General features: G+C 33.1%; 4 protein-coding genes across 4 annotated transcripts; all 4 read right to left on the reverse strand.

The window, feature by feature from the left end:
- LOC104755884 (putative FBD-associated F-box protein At5g56440) lies at positions 789–2,161 on the reverse strand. The gene is made up of 2 exons (XM_010478363.1): positions 1,316–2,161; positions 789–1,232 (listed from the first exon to the last, which is right to left on the reverse strand). Exons 1-2 carry the CDS (start codon positions 2,159–2,161, stop codon positions 789–791), a joined length of 1,290 nt encoding a protein of 429 aa, XP_010476665.1.
- On the reverse strand, positions 3,785–5,220 carry LOC104755892 (putative FBD-associated F-box protein At5g56440). The gene is made up of 3 exons (XM_010478375.1): positions 4,375–5,220; positions 4,168–4,293; positions 3,785–4,060 (listed from the first exon to the last, which is right to left on the reverse strand). The coding sequence occupies exons 1-3, from the start codon at positions 5,218–5,220 to the stop codon at positions 3,785–3,787; spliced, it is 1,248 nt and encodes a 415-aa protein (XP_010476677.1).
- LOC104755900 (putative FBD-associated F-box protein At5g56440) lies at positions 9,940–11,338 on the reverse strand. The gene is made up of 2 exons (XM_010478388.1): positions 10,466–11,338; positions 9,940–10,380 (listed from the first exon to the last, which is right to left on the reverse strand). Exons 1-2 carry the CDS (start codon positions 11,336–11,338, stop codon positions 9,940–9,942), a joined length of 1,314 nt encoding a protein of 437 aa, XP_010476690.1.
- LOC104733252 (putative FBD-associated F-box protein At5g56440) lies at positions 16,476–17,777 on the reverse strand. The gene is made up of 2 exons (XM_019232902.1): positions 16,911–17,777; positions 16,476–16,823 (listed from the first exon to the last, which is right to left on the reverse strand). The coding sequence occupies exons 1-2, from the start codon at positions 17,775–17,777 to the stop codon at positions 16,476–16,478; spliced, it is 1,215 nt and encodes a 404-aa protein (XP_019088447.1).

The raw sequence follows: 19,789 nt of genomic DNA on the forward strand, positions 1-19,789 counted from the left end.
TAGATAAACCCTAGCGCAAAATAGACACGCCAAGGCCAAGCGAATGAGATAGGCCTAGAGGAAAAAGAAAGAAAAACCAAAAAATATATGAGTTACCTCATTGTTCAACAGCCGTAAAACCCTAACTTAGAGCTGAGCTTCCCCTATTAATTAATGCCTCTTTTCAATATTTTTTATACAAATATTGGAAAAATTATAAAATATCTTAAAAAAAAGGGTTCAAAAGAAACTCTACTATAAAAAAGAGTTCAATTGTGTTGAGAAAAAAAAATGAAACGTTTTATTCTTCTAAAATTCGAAAACTCCACAAATAAACATATTTAGCTTTCTAAAGGGAAAATGGTGAATGGTCAAAACACGATTTTTAAGATCATTAACCAAGGATGACGTAATTTTCTTTTCTCACTTCAGCTTGCTCATCTTCTTTTTCAGAGATGATTCATACTACAAAAGTTTGAGAAAGAGAGCAAAAAACTCTGAAAAATATCAAAAAGCAAAATAAAATTCCAAAACAAAGCATATGAAAAAGGACAAGATTTAACGTCGTCTTTCTTCTTTAATGTGAAGGCACATGCAACAACCACGCTTGACCTCCAATAGAAAGATACGATCTCAAAATACTTTCCTTTCATTTTTTTATAAATTTCTAAGTTTATCAAATCAAATCAACATATCTGTCAATAGTCTCAAACATAGTTACTTGAAAAGTAATGTGAATCAGACGACTAACTTCGATCATCAAAACAACATAATTAAGTACTAATGATGCTCTGAGTTCGGATGGTACTTCAAGTGAACCTAAGCTGACATTTAGTAGAACTCCTTTGTGTAGAGGATAGCTCTTGCAGCATCTTGAGTTTCTCTATATCATTGGTCGATTGTAAGGAACTAATAACCATTATCTTTAACTGTCGAGAGTTCTCTAGCAAATACATCGCCACATTTTTCTCTACTTGTGTTCCTTGGTAACCCATCCACTCAACAGTTTCAAGACTTGAAATCAAACATTTAGGAACAGAAGTCGGCTGCTCCCATTGTGTTTGGACGTTTACGGATCTGCTCCAACAACACTTGAAAAGATGTAGGGTTGGAGACAGTCTTGCTTCTTGTAGCCTGACTCTGAGAACTCGGAGTTTAGGTGTATGTTTGAGTATAGAACGACACCAAACTATAGAGCATGCACAAAGCTTTAGAGACACTAGCTGATTAAAGACGCCTATAGGACATGAACCCTGCAAGTGACATCATAAGTGAATGGAGTAATTTACTATGTAATCACAAAGAGAATATAGTCACAAAAACTCATAGACCTTACCATTGTTGGTTGTAGACATAAGGTAAGCTGTTTGGTTGAGGTAAGACATCCCATAAACTTCTTAGAATCCCCATGTCCAAGCTTGATAAAAGCCTTCACGAGGTCTGGCATTTTCGCTAGTGAACAGAACCCACTACAGCGAGACAAAACACACAATGACTTTAGCGAAGGAGCTTTGATCACAAACCCAACATCATCATCTCCGGGAACTTGAGAGCCACAGTCTATGGCTATTAATCTCTGCAATGACGGAACAGCAATTGTGAATGTTTTCACGCCGTCATCGCCGCCTCTAACCACTGTCAAATCTTCAAGGACAGGGGAACCCGATAAAATTCTATGTACGATCTCATCGCTTGAGAATTTAACAAGATAGAGGTACAAAACCTTGAGTGACCGGAAAGAAACTGTCAAAGGAACATAATCCACAGTGAACTCTGCTTGTAGGTTTAAAGTCACAAGGGTTTCACATGTATACAGGCTCCTAGGCAACCGTATGAGCCCTGAACTAGGCCAATGTCTGAAAATTTGAAGTTTGCGCACACCACGAGAAATTGCGATTAGAATCCATGTTTCAATATCTATAGGAGGACAATTCCGACTAAGTGTGAGATGCAGAGTTTCCAAGACTGGAGCTTCGTGAAGTAGCAAAAACTTGTCAACAAAACGCGAAGCTAACCAATGATCACTGTCATTAGATGGATCATGATACTCAAGCTTAGCCACATGTTTCCAAAGATAACGCCATCGCTTGGAAAGAATACTAGTTGATACAGCAACTTTTGTCAAAACGGATGACAATATCTTCAAGATCACATCATCTGACAACAGACTGATCCTATCCATTGTAAACGAACCCTTCAAATTCGCATCTTGCTTTTCTCAATCCCTTCGTAATTTCCAGACATAGAAACCAAAAAAACAAACCCTAGCAATGATGGTAACGCACTCGTATCAAAATAGAAGGCTAGCCCTATTCAGTGCTCGGCGTGTCTTTTATATGCAAATTCGAGCTTCACCGAATTAAATTTGGAAATTGGAGGTCAAGGGACTATTCCTTTAATTCGTGCTGGCTTAAGCGTTTTTTTTTAGGCTTATGGGGAAAAACAAAAACAAAACACCTATTATATATTAATAAAATAACATTTACAAAAAAAGGAATTGTTTTACGAAAAGAAAGTAAGAAGGTTTTTTGTTTTGGTCCAATTAATCAACTAAAAAGTTTTAGCCCATTTAAAATCAATTAAAAAGTTTTTTGTTTTTTTTTTAACAACAAAAAAAAAAAAAAAAGTTTTTTGTTATGATTCCAAAAATTTGTGGGTTCCTATTTGATGATTTTTTTTTGGTTAGGCGTAAGAAAAAACCAAAAAAAAAAAAAAAAGTTTTTTGTTATGATTCCAAAAATTTGTGGGTTCCTATTTGATGATTTTTTTTTGGTTAGGCGTAAGAAAAAACCAAAAAAAAAAAAAAAAGTTTTTTGTTATGATTCCAAAAATTTGTGGGTTCCTATTTGATGATTTTTTTTTGGTTAGGCGTAAGAAAAAACCAAAAAAAAAAAAAAAAGTTTTTTGTTATGATTCCAAAAATTTGTGGGTTCCTATTTGATGATTTTTTTTTGGTTAGGCGTAAGAAAAAACCAAAAAAAAAAAAAAAAGTTTTTTGTTATGATTCCAAAAATTTGTGGGTTCCTATTTGATGATTTTTTTTTGGTTAGGCGTAAGAAAAAACCAAAAAAAAAAAAAAAAGAAAGAAGAAAAAAAACTTTATTCTGCCCTTTTTACTCTCCCCTAATTAAGCTGGCACTCCTATTTAGCAAAAGAGAAACCCTAAATCCTAATTAGGAGAAAGTGAAAAGGAAAAGGAAAAGGTTAAGTAACAATATTATGATACCTGACCAGTACGACGATGTTTGCACTTGGCCCAAAGTTAATTTTGTAGCTTTGAACTTAACGATTTTGTAGAAACGTATAGGAGCGCTTAGAACTCCTAATCTCCTACAAGCGTCTAGAACTATCTCTCTCTTTCTTTTTATTTTTGTCGCTCTGTATCAGTCACTGGATATGATCTACTCTCTAACTAGACTCGGGAGTTGAGCTTTCCTTACCTACCAGACATAATTGATGATCAAATATCGAACTACTCAATAAATATTGTGAAAAGTATTCATCGCAATTCTGAAAACAGAGTCTGCGTTCTCATGAATACAACTGATTGTAACTGTAGACAAGTTATTGATCATAACAATAATATATTGAACTGTGTCCTCAGAACTACAAACTTTATGAGAGAACAACAAAGCAAAATTAGCATAAACTAAAGCCATAAACTAATAGATAAAATAATGAAGGCGAAGCTGTAATACAGGAATTGGTAACTTATTAGAGAGGTGAAAGGGAACAAAAAAAGACAGAAAATGTCAATGCAAATCTTAGCTCTTCGAGATGCCAGAAAAAAAAGAAAAAGAAAAACTCAATTGATTGAAATGAGACATTTGCTAGAACTCCTCGGCTTGGACTCAAACTCCATTCGCAAACGGTTTTTCTCTTTCAAAGTGGAATTAGTTTTAATAGTCATCTTGTTTAGATAGCTTGCATTCCCTAATAAGTAGATAGCAACTTCTTTCTCTGCTTCTGTTCCTCCGTACACAATCCATTCAACAGTTTCGAGACTCGAAATCAAACATTTAGGAACAAAACTCGGTTGCTCCCATTTGATCTGGATATATCTTGTATTTCTGCAGTAAAACTGAGAGAAAAGAGTTTACAAAATCGAAAAAATAGTTGGAAGTAATACGTCATCTGTATAATGAAACTGCAACAACATTTGGGTTTGTAGTCTTGTAGAGAACTTACTTGTCTGAACCTAAGAGTTCTCAGGTTAGGGCAATGTCTGAGTATATGAATCAACCAATATGAAGTGCATCGCGTAGATAACTCAAGCGACACCAGCTGATTGAAGTCGTATGGAGGATTGTAATCCTGCATGTGACATTGTAATAATAAGTGGTAAATGTAAACACACAAAGAATATTAAATCATATAAGCAAACAGAGATTTTACCATTCGTGGGTTTAAACATAAAGTAAGGTGTTTAGCTGAGGTTAAACAACTCAGAAGCCTCTCAGGATCACCATGTTTAACGTCGATTTCTGCTTTCACCAGCTCTGGCATTTTCACTAATGAAAAAAACTGACTATTGCGCATGTAAGTTTTTAATGATTTCAAAGAAGGAGTGTTGACCATAAACCAATTTCGATCACAATCGCTAGTTTCAGAGATATCTAGTCTCTGCAACCATGGAACCGCAATGGTGATTGTCTTCACACCGCCATGATCCCAAGGTCCATCCATAAAAAGTTCTTCAAGGACAGGGCAACTGGATAACATAATACTAAAGACTTCACCGCTGGAGAAGTTCGCAAGTGAAAGGCTTAACTGTTTGAGGGAAGGGAAACTGATATCCGAAGGAACATCGACGATTTTCACTTGTCGGAGGTGTAAATTCACAAGGGATTGGCATGCAAACAAGCTCCTAGGCAACGGCACGGGCCGTGAACCTCGTTGAGTTTGGGAAAGTCTAAGATCACGCACACTCCGAGAGATTACAACCCTAATCCATTTCTCGATCTCTACTTGAGGAACAGGATTATTGTAAGTTGTGAGTATATTGAAATACAGAGTTTCTAGGACTGGAGCTTTATGCGATTCCAGAAACTTGTTGACGAAACGTAAATCATCTCTGTTACCACTATCCATGAGATCAACATACAAATCAATCTTCGGCACATGTTTCCAGAGAGAAGTCCATCGTTTTGACAAAAGGCTTGTGTCCAGCACATCTTTTGTTCGGGCGTAAGATAGTATCTTTAAAAGTAAGTCATCTGACAGCAGACTGATTCTATCCATATTGGAACAAAATTCTATAACTTTCAGTTCGTCACTCTATTGATCGTTGCCAATGCTGGAAAACAATAAAAAATAAGGTTAGAGCGAGCTAGCGTCATTAGAGCATCTCAGTCAGACGAACTAAACAAACCCTAACAATGGTGAGGATGAAGACAGTTTCTTCAAAATTGTTTCATTGTATCAAATCAAACCATCAGAGTACAAGAAGAAGATTGAGAGTAAAGTAAGAAGTATTAAAACCTTTGTTTGATCACGAATTTTCCAACAAAGAAACCTAGCGCAAAACAAATCAAACCCTAGCTCAGCCAGAGTTGAGCTTGTCTTTCCTTGACTTTTTTGTTTTTTTTTTTTACTTTTTTATTCTTCTAAAATTCCAAAAAAAAAAAAAAAAAAGAGTGTCTATGAATGGTCAAAACACGATATTAAATCTATTAACGAAGGATAACTACGTGATTAATTATTGTTTTCTCACGTCAGCTTGCTCATATGCAGGAGGCATGATTGATGATCAAATTTTGTTTGAGTAAAACTCTAAAATATTGAAAAAACTAATCATCGCAATTCTCAAAACCAAGTCGGCGTTCTTATGATTACAATTGACACCAATAACTTCTGGCACACGAAAAAAAAAAGAAGAACAAAAAAAAATCAGTGTTTTGCATATAAATATAAACTAGGTTCGGACCCGCACGTGCGGGGTTGATTTCAAAAACTAAGTTCGCTATAATGTTTATAATATAGTATTACATATGTATGGAGTTATGTTTGTAATTTTTTTTAAAAACATTTTTTATTTGTTTTTAATTCGAATTAGAAAATTTTTTATCAAATTTGTTTTTGTTATTTATAATGACACCTATATTAAAAAAATATGGTATGTTTATTTCGAGACAGCAAATAGTAAGAGAAATGTGGTGTATCATATGCAATATTTGATATTTTAAAGTTGAAATTAAGATTTTGATCCAATTTTATAATCTCGTCTCATTATCTTTATTTTCTGGTCATGTTTTTATAATTTGATTTACTCGTTGTCATCTCGTAACCAATCGTTCTTTAGTTACCATAAAATTTGGATTGATATGGCAATAGACCTGAATTAAATGTAAATCGGATTTTTTGACAGGTTAATTTTTTATCAAACCAAACCCGTGAAGTGTCAAATAAGCAAAAATCATTAGAAAAATAAAAACTTCCCAAACCGGGTGATGTAAATTTTCAAGTGGGTCAATTTCGTCTCGGTAAGCTAGTTGATGAACTAACTATCCAAATTATTTGATTTTCTCCCGTCACCCAAAATTCTCTTATCGTAATTTACCATAATAGTTTAGATAACGTTTTCTGTTTTCCGAATTACCAGTTTCCATTTCGTACCCATTTTCTTGTCCAAATATTTATAATAAATATGTCAATGAAAATTTTCAAATATATTACCAACCCATCCCATCTTATATATATTTCTCTCAAGCAATGCTTTTAAACCCTGACCAGACCGGCTAGGCAGAGCGGTTTAACCGCGACCTGGTTGGTGTTCCAGTCTGGTGATATACGTAAAACACATCAAAAACAGAAAAAAAACGTTTAAGATCCAAAAACCATGGTTAAACCGGTGAGCTGGTCAAACTGGATCAACACATCTTTGGAACCCAATTTTTATGCTAACGTGAAACTGTTATTTATTGGACAAAGTATCTAGTTCTTTTTTTTTCATATAATCTGATGTGGGACTCTACATAAAATTTCTAAAATCAAGGGTAGTTTTGTTTTTTGTCTCTTTTTTTCTCCTATTATGTGTGTCTAAATGTTTGTCTAATCAAAAAGAAAATCATATTTTTCAACATGAATCCGGAATTCTCGTTAAATATTTGAAGTATAACTGATCCATGTATGCTACAGTTAAAAATAAATGAACCTCTTCTTGAAAATTCAATTAAACATTATTCAATTAGCCGATTCATACTTCATAGTATATGTTTGATCCATGTATGCTCCATGAAGCATAAATGATCCATGTATGCTTATAATTTATAATGATTATGGGTCCAAGTGGCCATTTTTTTAAAGAAATAGAATGGAATGTGTTGTTCCTTGTTTTTGTTACCATTTAGAAGTAATTTATTTTTTGAATTTTAACATGTGGCCCCTACACTATTCCTACTGTCTTTTTTTTTTAAGAAACGTAAAAGAAATTTGTTCATTTTCAAATTTTATAAAGAATAGATTTTCCTATTCATTCATGTTTTATCATTTTTTCTTTTCTGGATCGTTCTTTTTTATTCTTATTCCTCCTCGTTATTTTTGTTCCTTGGTAGATTATCAATCGGAGCCTATGAATTTTTATTTTCAATGGATCGTAGAGATTAATACTTCTTTGGCTTTTAGAATTTCTAAGGAGCATAATTTGTTTTTCTTTTCTTTTTTTTTTTAACTTGGTGGTTAGTTTTTTTTTTTTTTTGAATTCTTGGTTTCCCTCTTATTCTTTCTAGTCTTTTTTTGTTCTCTTTCTAAAGTTAAAATAAGACATAAATGACACCTTTTTTATTTCCAGACCGATAAAACCAAATTAAATAAGTTTAAGTATATACAATTTCGAATTTAGTTGTTTTTTATTATGGAACAACTTTAAACAACTTCCAAAATCTCGCAATTATACATTGGTATTTTACGAAGAACTAAAAATTATAGTTTATTATATTACGGGTTTAACTCTAACTTTTTATATATTAAAATTTAATAGAGTTAAAATATTAATATTACTGAAATTTTTAATAGAGTTTAAATATAATATTTTTAAACTTTCAATGGAGTTCAATTATTTAAAATAATTTAAAAATTCTATAAAATTTTAATATTTATACTATGTGTGCTTTTCAAAAGTTTCAATATTATAAATTTTGAAATTTCGAAAAGTTTTATATTATATGTACTTAAATAAATAGCTGAATTAACTTTTAAATTTGGACGCTTGATAAATCAAACCCTCCTGCTCCTTCGTAATTGAAAAGAGTATAAGTCCTATTTATAGTGATGTTGAACCATATTTCAATATATTTTGCTGATGTGGGACTCGACATACATTTTTCTATATCTTTTAATATAGAATCAAATTAAATTTTTTTACATATATATGAAACTTTGATTTTAATTCTTTCCATCTATAATAATCATAATTAATTACTTTCATTTCGTTAAGGAAATATTGCAAAATCTTTAGTAAATGATTATTTGTTTTTATTTAATTGTATTAAATTGATTTGTTGTTTCTATACATATCTCACAATATAAAAGTAAATCAAATATGTTTACATATATATAATTTCGATTTTAATTCTTTGATTATTATGGAAGCAAACTTTAAACAACTTCCAAAGATATTGAGTAATTATGGGTTCTACTTATATGGCATATAGAATTAAATTTTGATTTCCTTATATATCAAACGAAATTTAGGGGGTGTTATTGAATTAAGAATTTTAAGAGATTTTAATTAACCCAGGACATTAATGCATTTAAAAGTCTAATGCATTTGTGTGGACTTTATAATGCATATAAGGTGGATTTGAAAGTCATTGATAATGTATTTTTGGTGATTGTTATGGATTTCTTTAAAAGTTATTATATATATATATTTTTTTCATAAACTGTGTTATACACTAAAATTATATTAAATTAACAACACCCAAACTTTTACACATGTTATGGAAAACTTGAATTAAACTGTCTTTGTTTTCAATCCAGATTTTTGGTGTAATTAAAGAACCCAGATGTCATGAACCCAGAAGAAAAAAAAATAAAGAACACAAAAAAAATCTCAAAAATAACACAGATTTGATGAATAAGTGTGATTATATACAAAAGGGTTTGAGGAGGAAGAAACAGAGATTGAACCCAGAAAAAAAAAAGGTGTGATTATATCATAAACCAAAAAAAAAAGTTATAGATTATGAACCCAGAAAAAAAAAAAGTTAAAGAACACAAAAAAAAATTCTCAAAAATAATACAGATCTGATGAATAAGTGTGATTATATAAAAGGATTGAGAAAAAAAAATCAAACAATAATATGTCAAAGGCTAGAGATCCATCTATAGAGAGAAGAAGAAAATGAAATGATTGAGAAAAGTGTGGTATTGTGTTTGTTCATATATTAGAAGCAAAGTACGTTAAAATCCAAAATCACACAAAATCTCATAAATATTGAATAACACTAGATTTTAAAGGATTTTTTAAAATACCCAATTGAATAACACCTGATTCTTAAATACATCAAACTCTTTTAAAAACCACAATCCAATAACACCCCCTTAGTCGCTAAGATTATATGAACTTCTCTTAGAAATTCTAAGCTAATTATGGGGGATTGATTTAGTTAGATTGTTTATGGTAGGTATTAATATGAGCCGATTTTTATGTGATATTTATATGTTAGGTCTTAAATGCACCGGATTTGGGATGTCTGCGCCAAAGATATTGCATTTCGGTTCTCTCACTTTATTTTAATCGATTTGGTTCAGCTATCAATCTGTTTGGTCATAGATTAATCAATCTGTTTGGATACACGATTTATATATTCTTATTCTGTTTTCAGTGGCATTTCATATAATAATTTTTAACTCTATGTCTACTTATTAAAAATGTTTCCTTTTTAATAGTATAGATACACTAATGATGCTCCAAGAATAAAGAAAGCTAGTTCTGTATCTTTGAGAACCGGTGGAACTTCAGGTGAACGAAAGCCGACATTTGGTTGAACTCCTCTGTGTAGAAGACAGCTCTTGCAGCATCTTGAGTTTTTCTTCTGAATTGAGTGATTTTAAGGAACTAATAGCCATTTTCTTTAGCTGTCCAGAGTTCTCTAGCAAATACATCACCACTTTTTTCTCTGCTTGTGTTCCTTTGTAATCAATCCAGGAAACAGTTTCAAGACTCGAAATCAAACATTGAGGAACAGAACTCGGCTGCTCCCATTGCGTTGGTACATCTACAGAACTGATGCAACATCCCTGGAAATTCTTTGAAGAAAACAATTTTGCTTGTTTTATTCCGAATCCGAGAACTCGGAGTTTAGGTGTATGGTTGAGTATAAGACGACACCAAACTAAAGAGCATGCACAAAGATTTAGAGACACTAGCTGATTGAAAACGCCTAACGGACATGAATCCTGCAAGTGGCATCATAAGTGAATGGGATTATTATGTAATCAGAACGAGATAATATATAGCCAGAAAAGCACATAGAGACTTTACCATTGGTGGCCGTAGACATAAGAAAAGCTGTTTGGTTGAGGTAAGACATCCCATAAACTTGTTAGAATCACCATGATTAAGCATTATTTCAGCCTTCACGAGGTCTGGCATTTTCACTAGTGAACCGAACCCTCTACAGCGAGACAAAACAAACAAAGACTTCAACGAAGGAACTTTGATCACAAAACCAACATCATCATCTCCGGGAACTTGAACGCCACCGTCTACGACTATTAATCTCTGCAATGAAGGAACCGCGATTGTGAAACTTTTCACGTAGTCATTGTTGCCTCGAACCAATCTCAAATCTTCAAGGACAGGGCAACCAGATAAAATTCTATGAACGGGATCATCGCTTGATAATTTCACAAGGAGAAGGATCAATTTCTTGAGTGACCGGAAACAAATTGTCAAAGGAACATCATTCACAGTGAAATCTGCTTCTAGGTTTAAAGTCACAAGAGTTTCACAAGTATACAGACTCCTAGGAAACGGTACGGGATTTAAAACGGGATATATGGTCCCCGAACCCGAACCATGAAAATATCGAGTTATTTTAAGATCACGCACGCCACGAGAAATTGCAATACGAATCCATGTTTCAATATCTATAGGAGGACAATTCCGACTAAGTGTGAGATGCAGAGTTTCCAAAACTGGAGCTTCGTGGAATAGCAAAAACTTGTCAACAAAACGCGAAGCTCTCCAATGCTCACTGTCATTAGATGGATCACAATACTCAAGCTTAGGCACATGATTCCAAAGATAACGCCATCGCTTGGACAAAAGACTAGTGGTCACAGCAACCTTTGTTGGAACGAATGACAATATCTTCAATATTACTTCATCTGACAACAGACTGATCCTATCCATTGTAAACGAACCCTTCAAAATCTACGAAGAAATTGAGAATCAAAGATAAAGTAACGACCTAGCGTCGTCGCCTTTTTTTTTGGGGAAGAGAAACCCTAATTGCTAATTAGAAAGAAAGAAAAAAAGAGTTATAAAGTGAAAAGGAAGTTTGAGAAAGAAAAAAAAAATGAAAAGGAAAAGGTAAATATACTGATTTTTTTTTTGTTTTCTTTTTGTAAAAAATGAATATTTACGTTTTTCCACAATATTTCTATTTTTTTTTTACATACACACAATCTTAATAAACACTCGGTAACATGTGCGGGATAAATCGATTTAAAGTACGAGATAAATCAATTTTAAGAAAATTATTATAAGTAAAATTATTATCTAGAACCAATAAACATAATAAATAACTACAGCTTTTTATTTATTAATTCAAAGCTGCATTTTTTCGTGTAAAAAATACGTTTCACCCTTGAAATCTTTGAATGTGTAAGAGGTTTTATGATACAGAAAATATTGATAAAATGTTACTATTTATTGCAACATGTCTTTTGTGTGGTTTAAAAATCAAATTCATATCTTCTTATGTTTTATTTTGTAATCATAACAATTCTGCATGTTTCTTATGTAAACATAACAACATATACTAAATGACTCATAGTTTAATTATTTAATTTTACTATATGTTTGTAACAATCGGAATCTAAACTAAATTTTCCGAGGTTAATCTAATTTATTGATTCAATTTTTTGATTAGCCTATTTAAATCTTTTGAGTTAGTCAGTTTGTTAATATTTTCTATAAATGACCAATTTTTACCAAAAAACCATTATGAAAAAATTAATGAATTTCCAAAATCAACGTACGTATTCGTGTAAGTATACATGTCACCCGTTAAATATGTGAACGTGGTAAAGAAAATATTTATGAAATGTTATAATTTATGGCAATATATTTTTTTTTGTGTGTTTAAAGATTAAATTTATATTTATGGTCGAGTAACTATAACAATTTTGCATAATCTAATAGTCACTCATTTTAAATATATTAAGATTTTTTTTTTTGGGTACTAAGTTTATTTATAATGATAAGGGTTATTGTCTCATTCCTTTTTAATAGCACATATAATTAGAACGTATATTCCTATTCGGTTATCAATATTTCCATTTTTAATGAATAATAACACTAAATGTTGAGATTATTTAGTTTACATACTTAGATATATATAAATAATCACACATCATGATTTCCTCTAATTTGTTAACATTTTTATATTTATTTATGAACATATATAAATCTATATTTATTGGGTATTAAGTTTTTTTTAATGAGTTAGAGATAATTCAGGGGTAATATACTTCTTTCTATAATCAATTATAATAACTATTGAAAGCTTGTTATTTAAATTATTATGGTAATAAGACTAACATAAAAATAACATTTTTTTATACGATTATAAGTTATATGTTCTTTATTTTATTAACTTTATATTAATTAATATGTTTTTATAGCCCTTTTAGCATATTTATATTGCTTTTAAGAAATCAATATAATTTTGACTTGTCTATTTGTAAGTAAATTTTAGTGAAATTTTGCCTTAAAATAGTATGTAATTATTTTTTTATAATTATATTCTTCCGTAAAAAAATAGCATCTAATTGTTTAATTAATTTAAATATTTGATTTTAAATTTGTGTGAGAAATGATGACATATCTAATTATTAATCAGTTAACTGTTTTCTTTAAATTTAATAAAATGTTAATGTAATTAAGTAAAATTTAAGGGTATTTTGCTAAAAAGTACACAGAGCTCTCTGACGGCAATACATCAGCATTTCAAGAGTGTGTTTCTCTATTAATATATAGGGGATATTTACGTTTTATACGCACTAATTTCATGTCTAATATAATTCAGAAATTTCATATTTTTTGACAGTTTAGTTTTTATTAATCAATTTCATTTGGAATTTATGATTGAATAAATTAATTGGTTTCGTTGTTACTAAATGACCCAAAATTAATAAAACATTTCATGTTTTTTTTTGTAGAAAGTATGTAAGGTTTTAATTGTTGATATATACATGCATTCCTTAGTTATTAGCCAATTTGAAATATAAGTCAACCTTTCTCACTTCTATGTAAAAACTATATAACCAATCAATCTCATAGTTATTATTTTTTGTAACATCTATTTTATTAATTAGTGGAAGTTTGAGTTACAAAAATCAGCCATAAACAAAATTAATTAATACAAAATTTAGAATATAAAAATGAAACATAAAATTGGAAGCCTGAAGCACAATTAAAAAAAAAAAAAAAGCACAATAGACTTTGAATGTTGATCCGCTGCTTTGTTTTATGATTGTTCTTTACAAATCCATTGGAACTAAATTTCTCTATTTTTGGAGCCCCAAATCTGAATCCAATACATTTAAATTTGTCAATTCTTGACAATCTCTTTCAAAGATAGCCAGAGTCAGCAGCTGAGATTTCCTTTGATTAAAGTTATCGAAAATCTAATATAAGGAAATATTATTTTTGTTTGTGTAAACTCTAAATATTGGGAAAGAAAAATTCATTGGAAATCCATAAACAGAGTCTGATTTCTCATGACCATAATGACACCAATAACTTGAGAAGAAAAGAGAATACGTGTAACGTGTATTGAGAAGTAATGAGAATTAGAGAAGTCAAAACTTGTTAAATGTCAAAACAATATAACTACAAATGAGTAAGGCTCCAAGAATGAAAACAACTAGTTCGGTGAAATTTCAGGTGATCAAATTAAAAGCCGACATTTGCTAGTACTCTTGATCTGCATAGACGACAGCTCTTGCAGCATCTTGACTTTCTCAGTATCATTGGTCGATATCAAGGATCTAAGAGCATCTCCAATTTTCAGCTGTCGTGAGTTCTCTAGCAAATACATCAGTACATCACCACTTTTTTCTCTACTTGTGTTCCTTTGTAATCAATCCACTCGACAGTTTCAAGACTCGAAATCAAACATTGAGGAACAGAACCCGGCTGCTCCAACTGAGTTTGGACATATACGGAACCGCTGCAACATATCTGGAGAGGATCTTGGTATGGATACAGTCTTACTTGTTTCATTTTGAAAACTAAAACACGGAGTTTAGGTGCATGTCTCAGTATAAGACGATACCGATCTAAAGATATGTACAAAGATTAGAGAAACCAGCTGATTGAAGATGTCTATTGGACATGAATCCTGCAAGCGGCATCATAAGTGAATATAACTATTTTTGTAATCACAAAAAGTGAAAAAATTATCACAAAAGCACATAGAGTCATAGATATTACCAGTAGTGGTTGTAAACATAAGGGAAGGTGTTTGGCTGAGATAAGCCATCCCTCAAACTTCTTATAATCACTAATGAACGACTTTAAAGAAGGAGCACTGATAACAAAACCAACATCATCTCCGGGAAAATGAGAACCACAGTTCAAGTCTATGATGGCTAATCTACGCAATGAAGGAACTGCGATTGTGAAAGTTTTCACGTTGTCATTGCTGCCTCGAACCAGAAAACAGTCTACCAACTGTTGTACCCACGATCTGTCATCTCGGGCAATAGGCAAAAGGGCATAGGCCGGGCTTGTCTAGTGGGCCAAGAGTGTATTACTGATCGGCCCATCAGGCCCGGAAGAAGGAAGAGAGCGCGGAGATGATTCGTGTTGGCCAGCTCGCAGCTCGGGCCCGGTCAAAGATTCCCGCATTCAAGAGGATTAATTGGGTTGCGCAAATCGTGCCCTATTAATTATGCATTAATTAGATAATAAATTGGTCGGTATAAATATGTAAGGGGGGAGTCTTTTGTAAAGGATCGAACATTTTTTCCAAAAGCAGCAATACAAATTCAAATTCTCAAAAACTCTCTCAATTCAGTTCGGAACTAATAAACGGCGATAAGCTCCTCCTCATTCGAATCACTTCGGAAGGAGAAACTTGATCTCAGTTCTCACACCAACCATCTCATCGCTTGAGAATTTCACAAGATAAAGGGTCAAAACCTTGAGTGACCGGAAACAAATTGTCAAAGGAACATAATCCACAATGAACTCTGCTGTTAGGTTTAAAGTCACAAGGGTTTCACATGTATACAGACTCCTTGGCAACCGTATGCACTCTGAACCAGGTCTATATCGGAAAATAAAAATTATTGCGCACACGACGAGAAATTGCAAGACTTATCCATGTTTGAACATCATGAGTAGAACGGTAATTTCGACCAAGTATGAGCATCATAGTTTCTAATACAGGAGCCTTGTGTAGTAGCAAAAACTTGTCAACAAAAAGTGAAGGTCTCCAGAACTCAGTGTTTGGATCTCTATAATTTGGATCCCAATATATGGTCGATGGAGTGGTTGGTAGCTTCGAGATAGTATTGAAAATCCTCCATATTAAAGGGGTGTAGAGTGTAACTTGCAATAGGAGCTTCAAAAAAGTGGACTTAATTATGAATTTATGAGATCCGAGGTTTCCTTGGGGTTGAAAAGTCCAAGAAGTAACAGCAGCAGGCTTGCGAGGATGTTTTTTTACTAATCTTTGAAGCAGTTTGGTCGGTCACTTCTAGCAAACTCGCAGTCAAAAGAAGAGATGGTAATTGGCAGCCTCTCTGTGCACATGGAACCTGAGGAGAAGGAGTCCGCAGTTGTAACCAATTAAGTTCATCTAATTAAGAACAAAGTCTGTAAACAATATTTTAGTTTGGGATTTTGTTTAATGATCTAATTTGATTATTACAGAGAGCTTGGCAGGCAGATGGCATGATTAATGATCAAATTTTGTTTGAGTAAAACTCTAAAATACTGAAAAAACAAATCATCGCAATTCTGAAAACGAAGTCTGCGTTCTTATGATTACAATTCACACCAATAACTTCTGACACACGAAAAAAAAAAGAAGAACAAAAAAAAAATCAGTGTTTTGCATATAAGAAGCCCTTCCCTTCAAAGTGTATCAAATTAATATAAATACACTAATGATGCTCCAAGAATAAAGAAAGCTAGTTCTGTATCTTTGAGAACCGGTGGAACTTCAGGTGAACGACAGCTGACATTTGGAACTCCTCTGTGTAGACGACAGCTCTTGCAGCATCTTGAGTTTCTCTTTTGACTTGAGTGATTTTCAGGATCTAATAGCCATTGTCTTTAGCTGTCCAGAGTTCTCTAATAAATACATCACCACTTTTTTCTCTGCTTGTGTTCCTTTGTAATCAATCCAGGAAACAGTTTCAAGACTCGAAATCAAACATTGAGGAACAGAACTCGGCTGCTCCCATTGAGTTTGTACATCTACAGAACTGATGCAACATCCCTGGAAAGCCTTTGAAGCAAACAATTTTGCTTGTTTTATTCCGAATCCGAGAACTCGGAGTTTAGGTGTATGGTTGAGTATAAGACGACACCAAACTAAAGAGCATGCACAAAGATTTAGAGACACTAGCTGATTGAAAACGCCCAACGGACATGAATCCTGCAAGTGGCATCATAAGTGAATGGGATTATTATGTAATCAGAACGAGAATATATATATAGCCAGAAAAGCACATAGAGACTTTACCATTGGTGGTCGTAGACATAAGAAAAGCTGTTTGGTTGAGGTAAGACATCCCATAAACTTCTTAGAATCACCATGTTTAAGCTTTATTTCAGCCTTCACGAGGTCTGGCATTTTCACTAGTGAACACAACCGACTACACCGAGAAAATATAAGCAACGACTTTAAAGAAGGAGCTTTGATCACAAACACAACATCATCGTCTTTGGGAACATGAACGCCATCGTCTAGGACTATTAATCTCTGCAATGAAGGAACCGAGATTGTGAGACTTTTCACGTAGTCTATCCTGCCTCGAACCAATCGCAGTTCTTCAAGGACAGGGCAACCGGATAAAATCCTATGAACGGGATCATGGCTTGAGAATCTCAGAAAGATAAGGGTCAAAACCTTGAGTGACCGGAAACATATTGTCAAAGGAACATCATTCACAGTGAAATCTGCTTCTAGGTTTAAAGTCACAAGAGTCTCACATGTATACAGACTCCTAGGCAACGGTACGGGATCTAAATCGGGAAATATGGTCGCCGAACGATGAAGATATCGAGTTATTTGAAGATTACGCACGCCACGAGAAATTGCAATACGAATCCATGTTTCAATATCTGTAGGAGGACAATTCCGACAAAGTATGAGAAGCAGAGTTTCCAAGACTGGAGCTTCGTGAAATAGCAAAAACTTGTCAACAAAACGCGAAGCTTTCCTATGCTCACTGTCATTACATGGATCATGATACCAAAGCTTAGGCACATGTTTCCAAAGATAACGCCATCGCTTGGACAAAAGACTAGTGGTCACAGCAACTTTTGTTGGAACGAATGACAATATCTTCAATATCACATCATCTGACAACAGAGCGATCCTATCCATTGTAAACGAACCCTTCAAATTCTACGAAGAAATTGAGAATCAAAAATAAAGGTAATGACCCTAGCGTCGTCGCCTTTTTTTCGCGAAAGAGAAACCCTAATTGCTAATTAGAAAGAAAGAAAAACAAAAAAAAAGAGTTATAAAGTGAAAAGGAAAAGGAAAAAGGAAAATTCCGGAAAAAGTGAAACCGTCTCTCTCTCCCAAAGGCGACGAAGAAGGCGTCTATTTACAGACACTAAGAGCATGTTTATTGGTGGGTTGGAGTAAGGGAAGTTCTTAAATTTTTTATGAATTAATTGTGTACTGTTTGGAATATAAGAACTTATGATCTCTTAGATAAAATTTTCTCATTTATTGGTAGATTCTTATTTTGGGTCTCTTATTTTTGAAAATATTGTTTTTTAAATTTTTAAAATTTTAAATAGAATAGAAGTGGTATTACATTTTTTAATTTTTATGAAATTTTAAGATTTTATAAAATTAGAAAATATTCCATTTTTTTTTAATTTTTAAACATACAAAACATAATAAAAATATTAATACATATTACAATAGAAGTGCAATTCATAAATAGAAAAAATGATTTATTTTAATACTGATTTGCTCCAAATTTTGCCCAAATATACAGCAATGTTAGCATACAAGTCATTTCAAGGTACAAAGAACTTGAAGAAATTGGTTCATCTTACACTGCAATAGAGTGAAACCTCAAAAAGATATCTTTTAACATTTCGACCTATCAAAACATTGTTACTTTTAGAGACGAATTGTGATGTAATTGAGTCTTTTTTGAAGTGATTTTACGCCGGTGCATATCCTATTGTATTACATTTTTACAAGCAAAGCATGATAACACATGAAAGCCTCTGAGAAACAAAAAAAACAATTGGCATAGAATCTGAGAAACAAAAAAACAATTGGCATAGAATCTGAGAAAGATTTGTATAAACCTCCATGAGAAGATGGAGAATAAGAAGCCTCACTCATACATCACAGACAATTGGCATAGAATCCGGTACTCAGGAAAAGAAGCGGATGAGGGAGGCAGTGCCGGTAGTTATTCTATGCGGGGTTGTGACGAGAAGAGCCTGAGCTAGAGGAAAGGGTTGGTCAGTGTTCGATGGTTTGAGCTTCTGAATGAACTGAGAAACCGTGTTGCATGAGTTCTGTTTAAGGATGCGACTTGAGGACTCTAATGCTATGTTTTTAGAGGCGATGATTACTCTTACCATGCCATAATCTGTGATTATCATGGAAATGTAATCTGAAGGTGTAGCATCATACCTGTCATTAGAAAAATCACACAACGGTTTAGTGGCAGAGAAGAACAGTTTTAACAGAACATAGTTTCACTTCTCTGATCACACAAGCTTACATCAAGTTCAAAAACTGCAGGTTTGCGTTGTTGGTCAAGCCATCTAAGTAGTTTATGTCTTCTCTTCCATGAACTTTTGAAATGGCATTTATATGAGTGTATGTACAGCTAATGCCTCGTTTGATCAATCTACGAAGCAGTAGCTGCCCTTCAAGCTTTGGACGAGAATCCACTACCAAACTTTGAGACTTGTGTCAAGAACACAAACAGACCCACATCCGTTTAAAGCAACACTTAATGATCAAAGGCATCACTTAAAATTACTCAGAACAAACACAAACCAAAATCATTTCTGCTTCATCATAATCGAACATTAAGAAGATAAATCTACTAAAAGTATGGATCCTATCGGAACACATGAACACCAAGAACCCTAATTTTCTTAAAAACATCAAATAACCATAAATTGGGATCCCAAATCAAAGAACCCTAATCATAAAACACTAATCCGGATTACAATCTATTGTATTGAGAAACTTACCCTCTGATTCTGATTGACTCAATCTCTTCGGATTGAGTGGACTCCGAATTCAAATCGCCGGCTTCATGTCACGGAGACGATTCAAGCATCACGATGGGACACGGCCGAGTCATTCATTCGCCTCCGTCACGCATCTCCTCCGACAGCAATCTCCTC

Source organism: Camelina sativa, chromosome 2, assembly GCF_000633955.1.
Source record: "Camelina sativa cultivar DH55 chromosome 2, Cs, whole genome shotgun sequence".
In the NCBI taxonomy this organism is placed as follows: Eukaryota; Viridiplantae; Streptophyta; class Magnoliopsida; order Brassicales; family Brassicaceae; genus Camelina; species Camelina sativa.

Coding starts and splice junctions, on each gene's coding strand:
- LOC104755884 (XM_010478363.1), bottom strand. CDS start 2,161: ATGGATAGGATCAGTCTGTTGTCAGATGATGTGATCTTGAAGATATTG. Junction 1,233..1,315: donor TATGTCTACAACCAACAATG/GTAAGGTCTATG, acceptor TGTCACTTGCAG/GGTTCATGTCCTATAGGCGT.
- LOC104755892 (XM_010478375.1), bottom strand. CDS start 5,220: ATGGATAGAATCAGTCTGCTGTCAGATGACTTACTTTTAAAGATACTA. Junction 4,294..4,374: donor TATGTTTAAACCCACGAATG/GTAAAATCTCTG, acceptor TGTCACATGCAG/GATTACAATCCTCCATACGA. Junction 4,061..4,167: donor GAACTCTTAGGTTCAGACAA/GTAAGTTCTCTA, acceptor CTTTTCTCTCAG/TTTTACTGCAGAAATACAAG.
- LOC104755900 (XM_010478388.1), bottom strand. CDS start 11,338: ATGGATAGGATCAGTCTGTTGTCAGATGAAGTAATATTGAAGATATTG. Junction 10,381..10,465: donor TATGTCTACGGCCACCAATG/GTAAAGTCTCTA, acceptor TGCCACTTGCAG/GATTCATGTCCGTTAGGCGT.
- LOC104733252 (XM_019232902.1), bottom strand. CDS start 17,777: ATGGATAGGATCGCTCTGTTGTCAGATGATGTGATATTGAAGATATTG. Junction 16,824..16,910: donor TATGTCTACGACCACCAATG/GTAAAGTCTCTA, acceptor TGCCACTTGCAG/GATTCATGTCCGTTGGGCGT.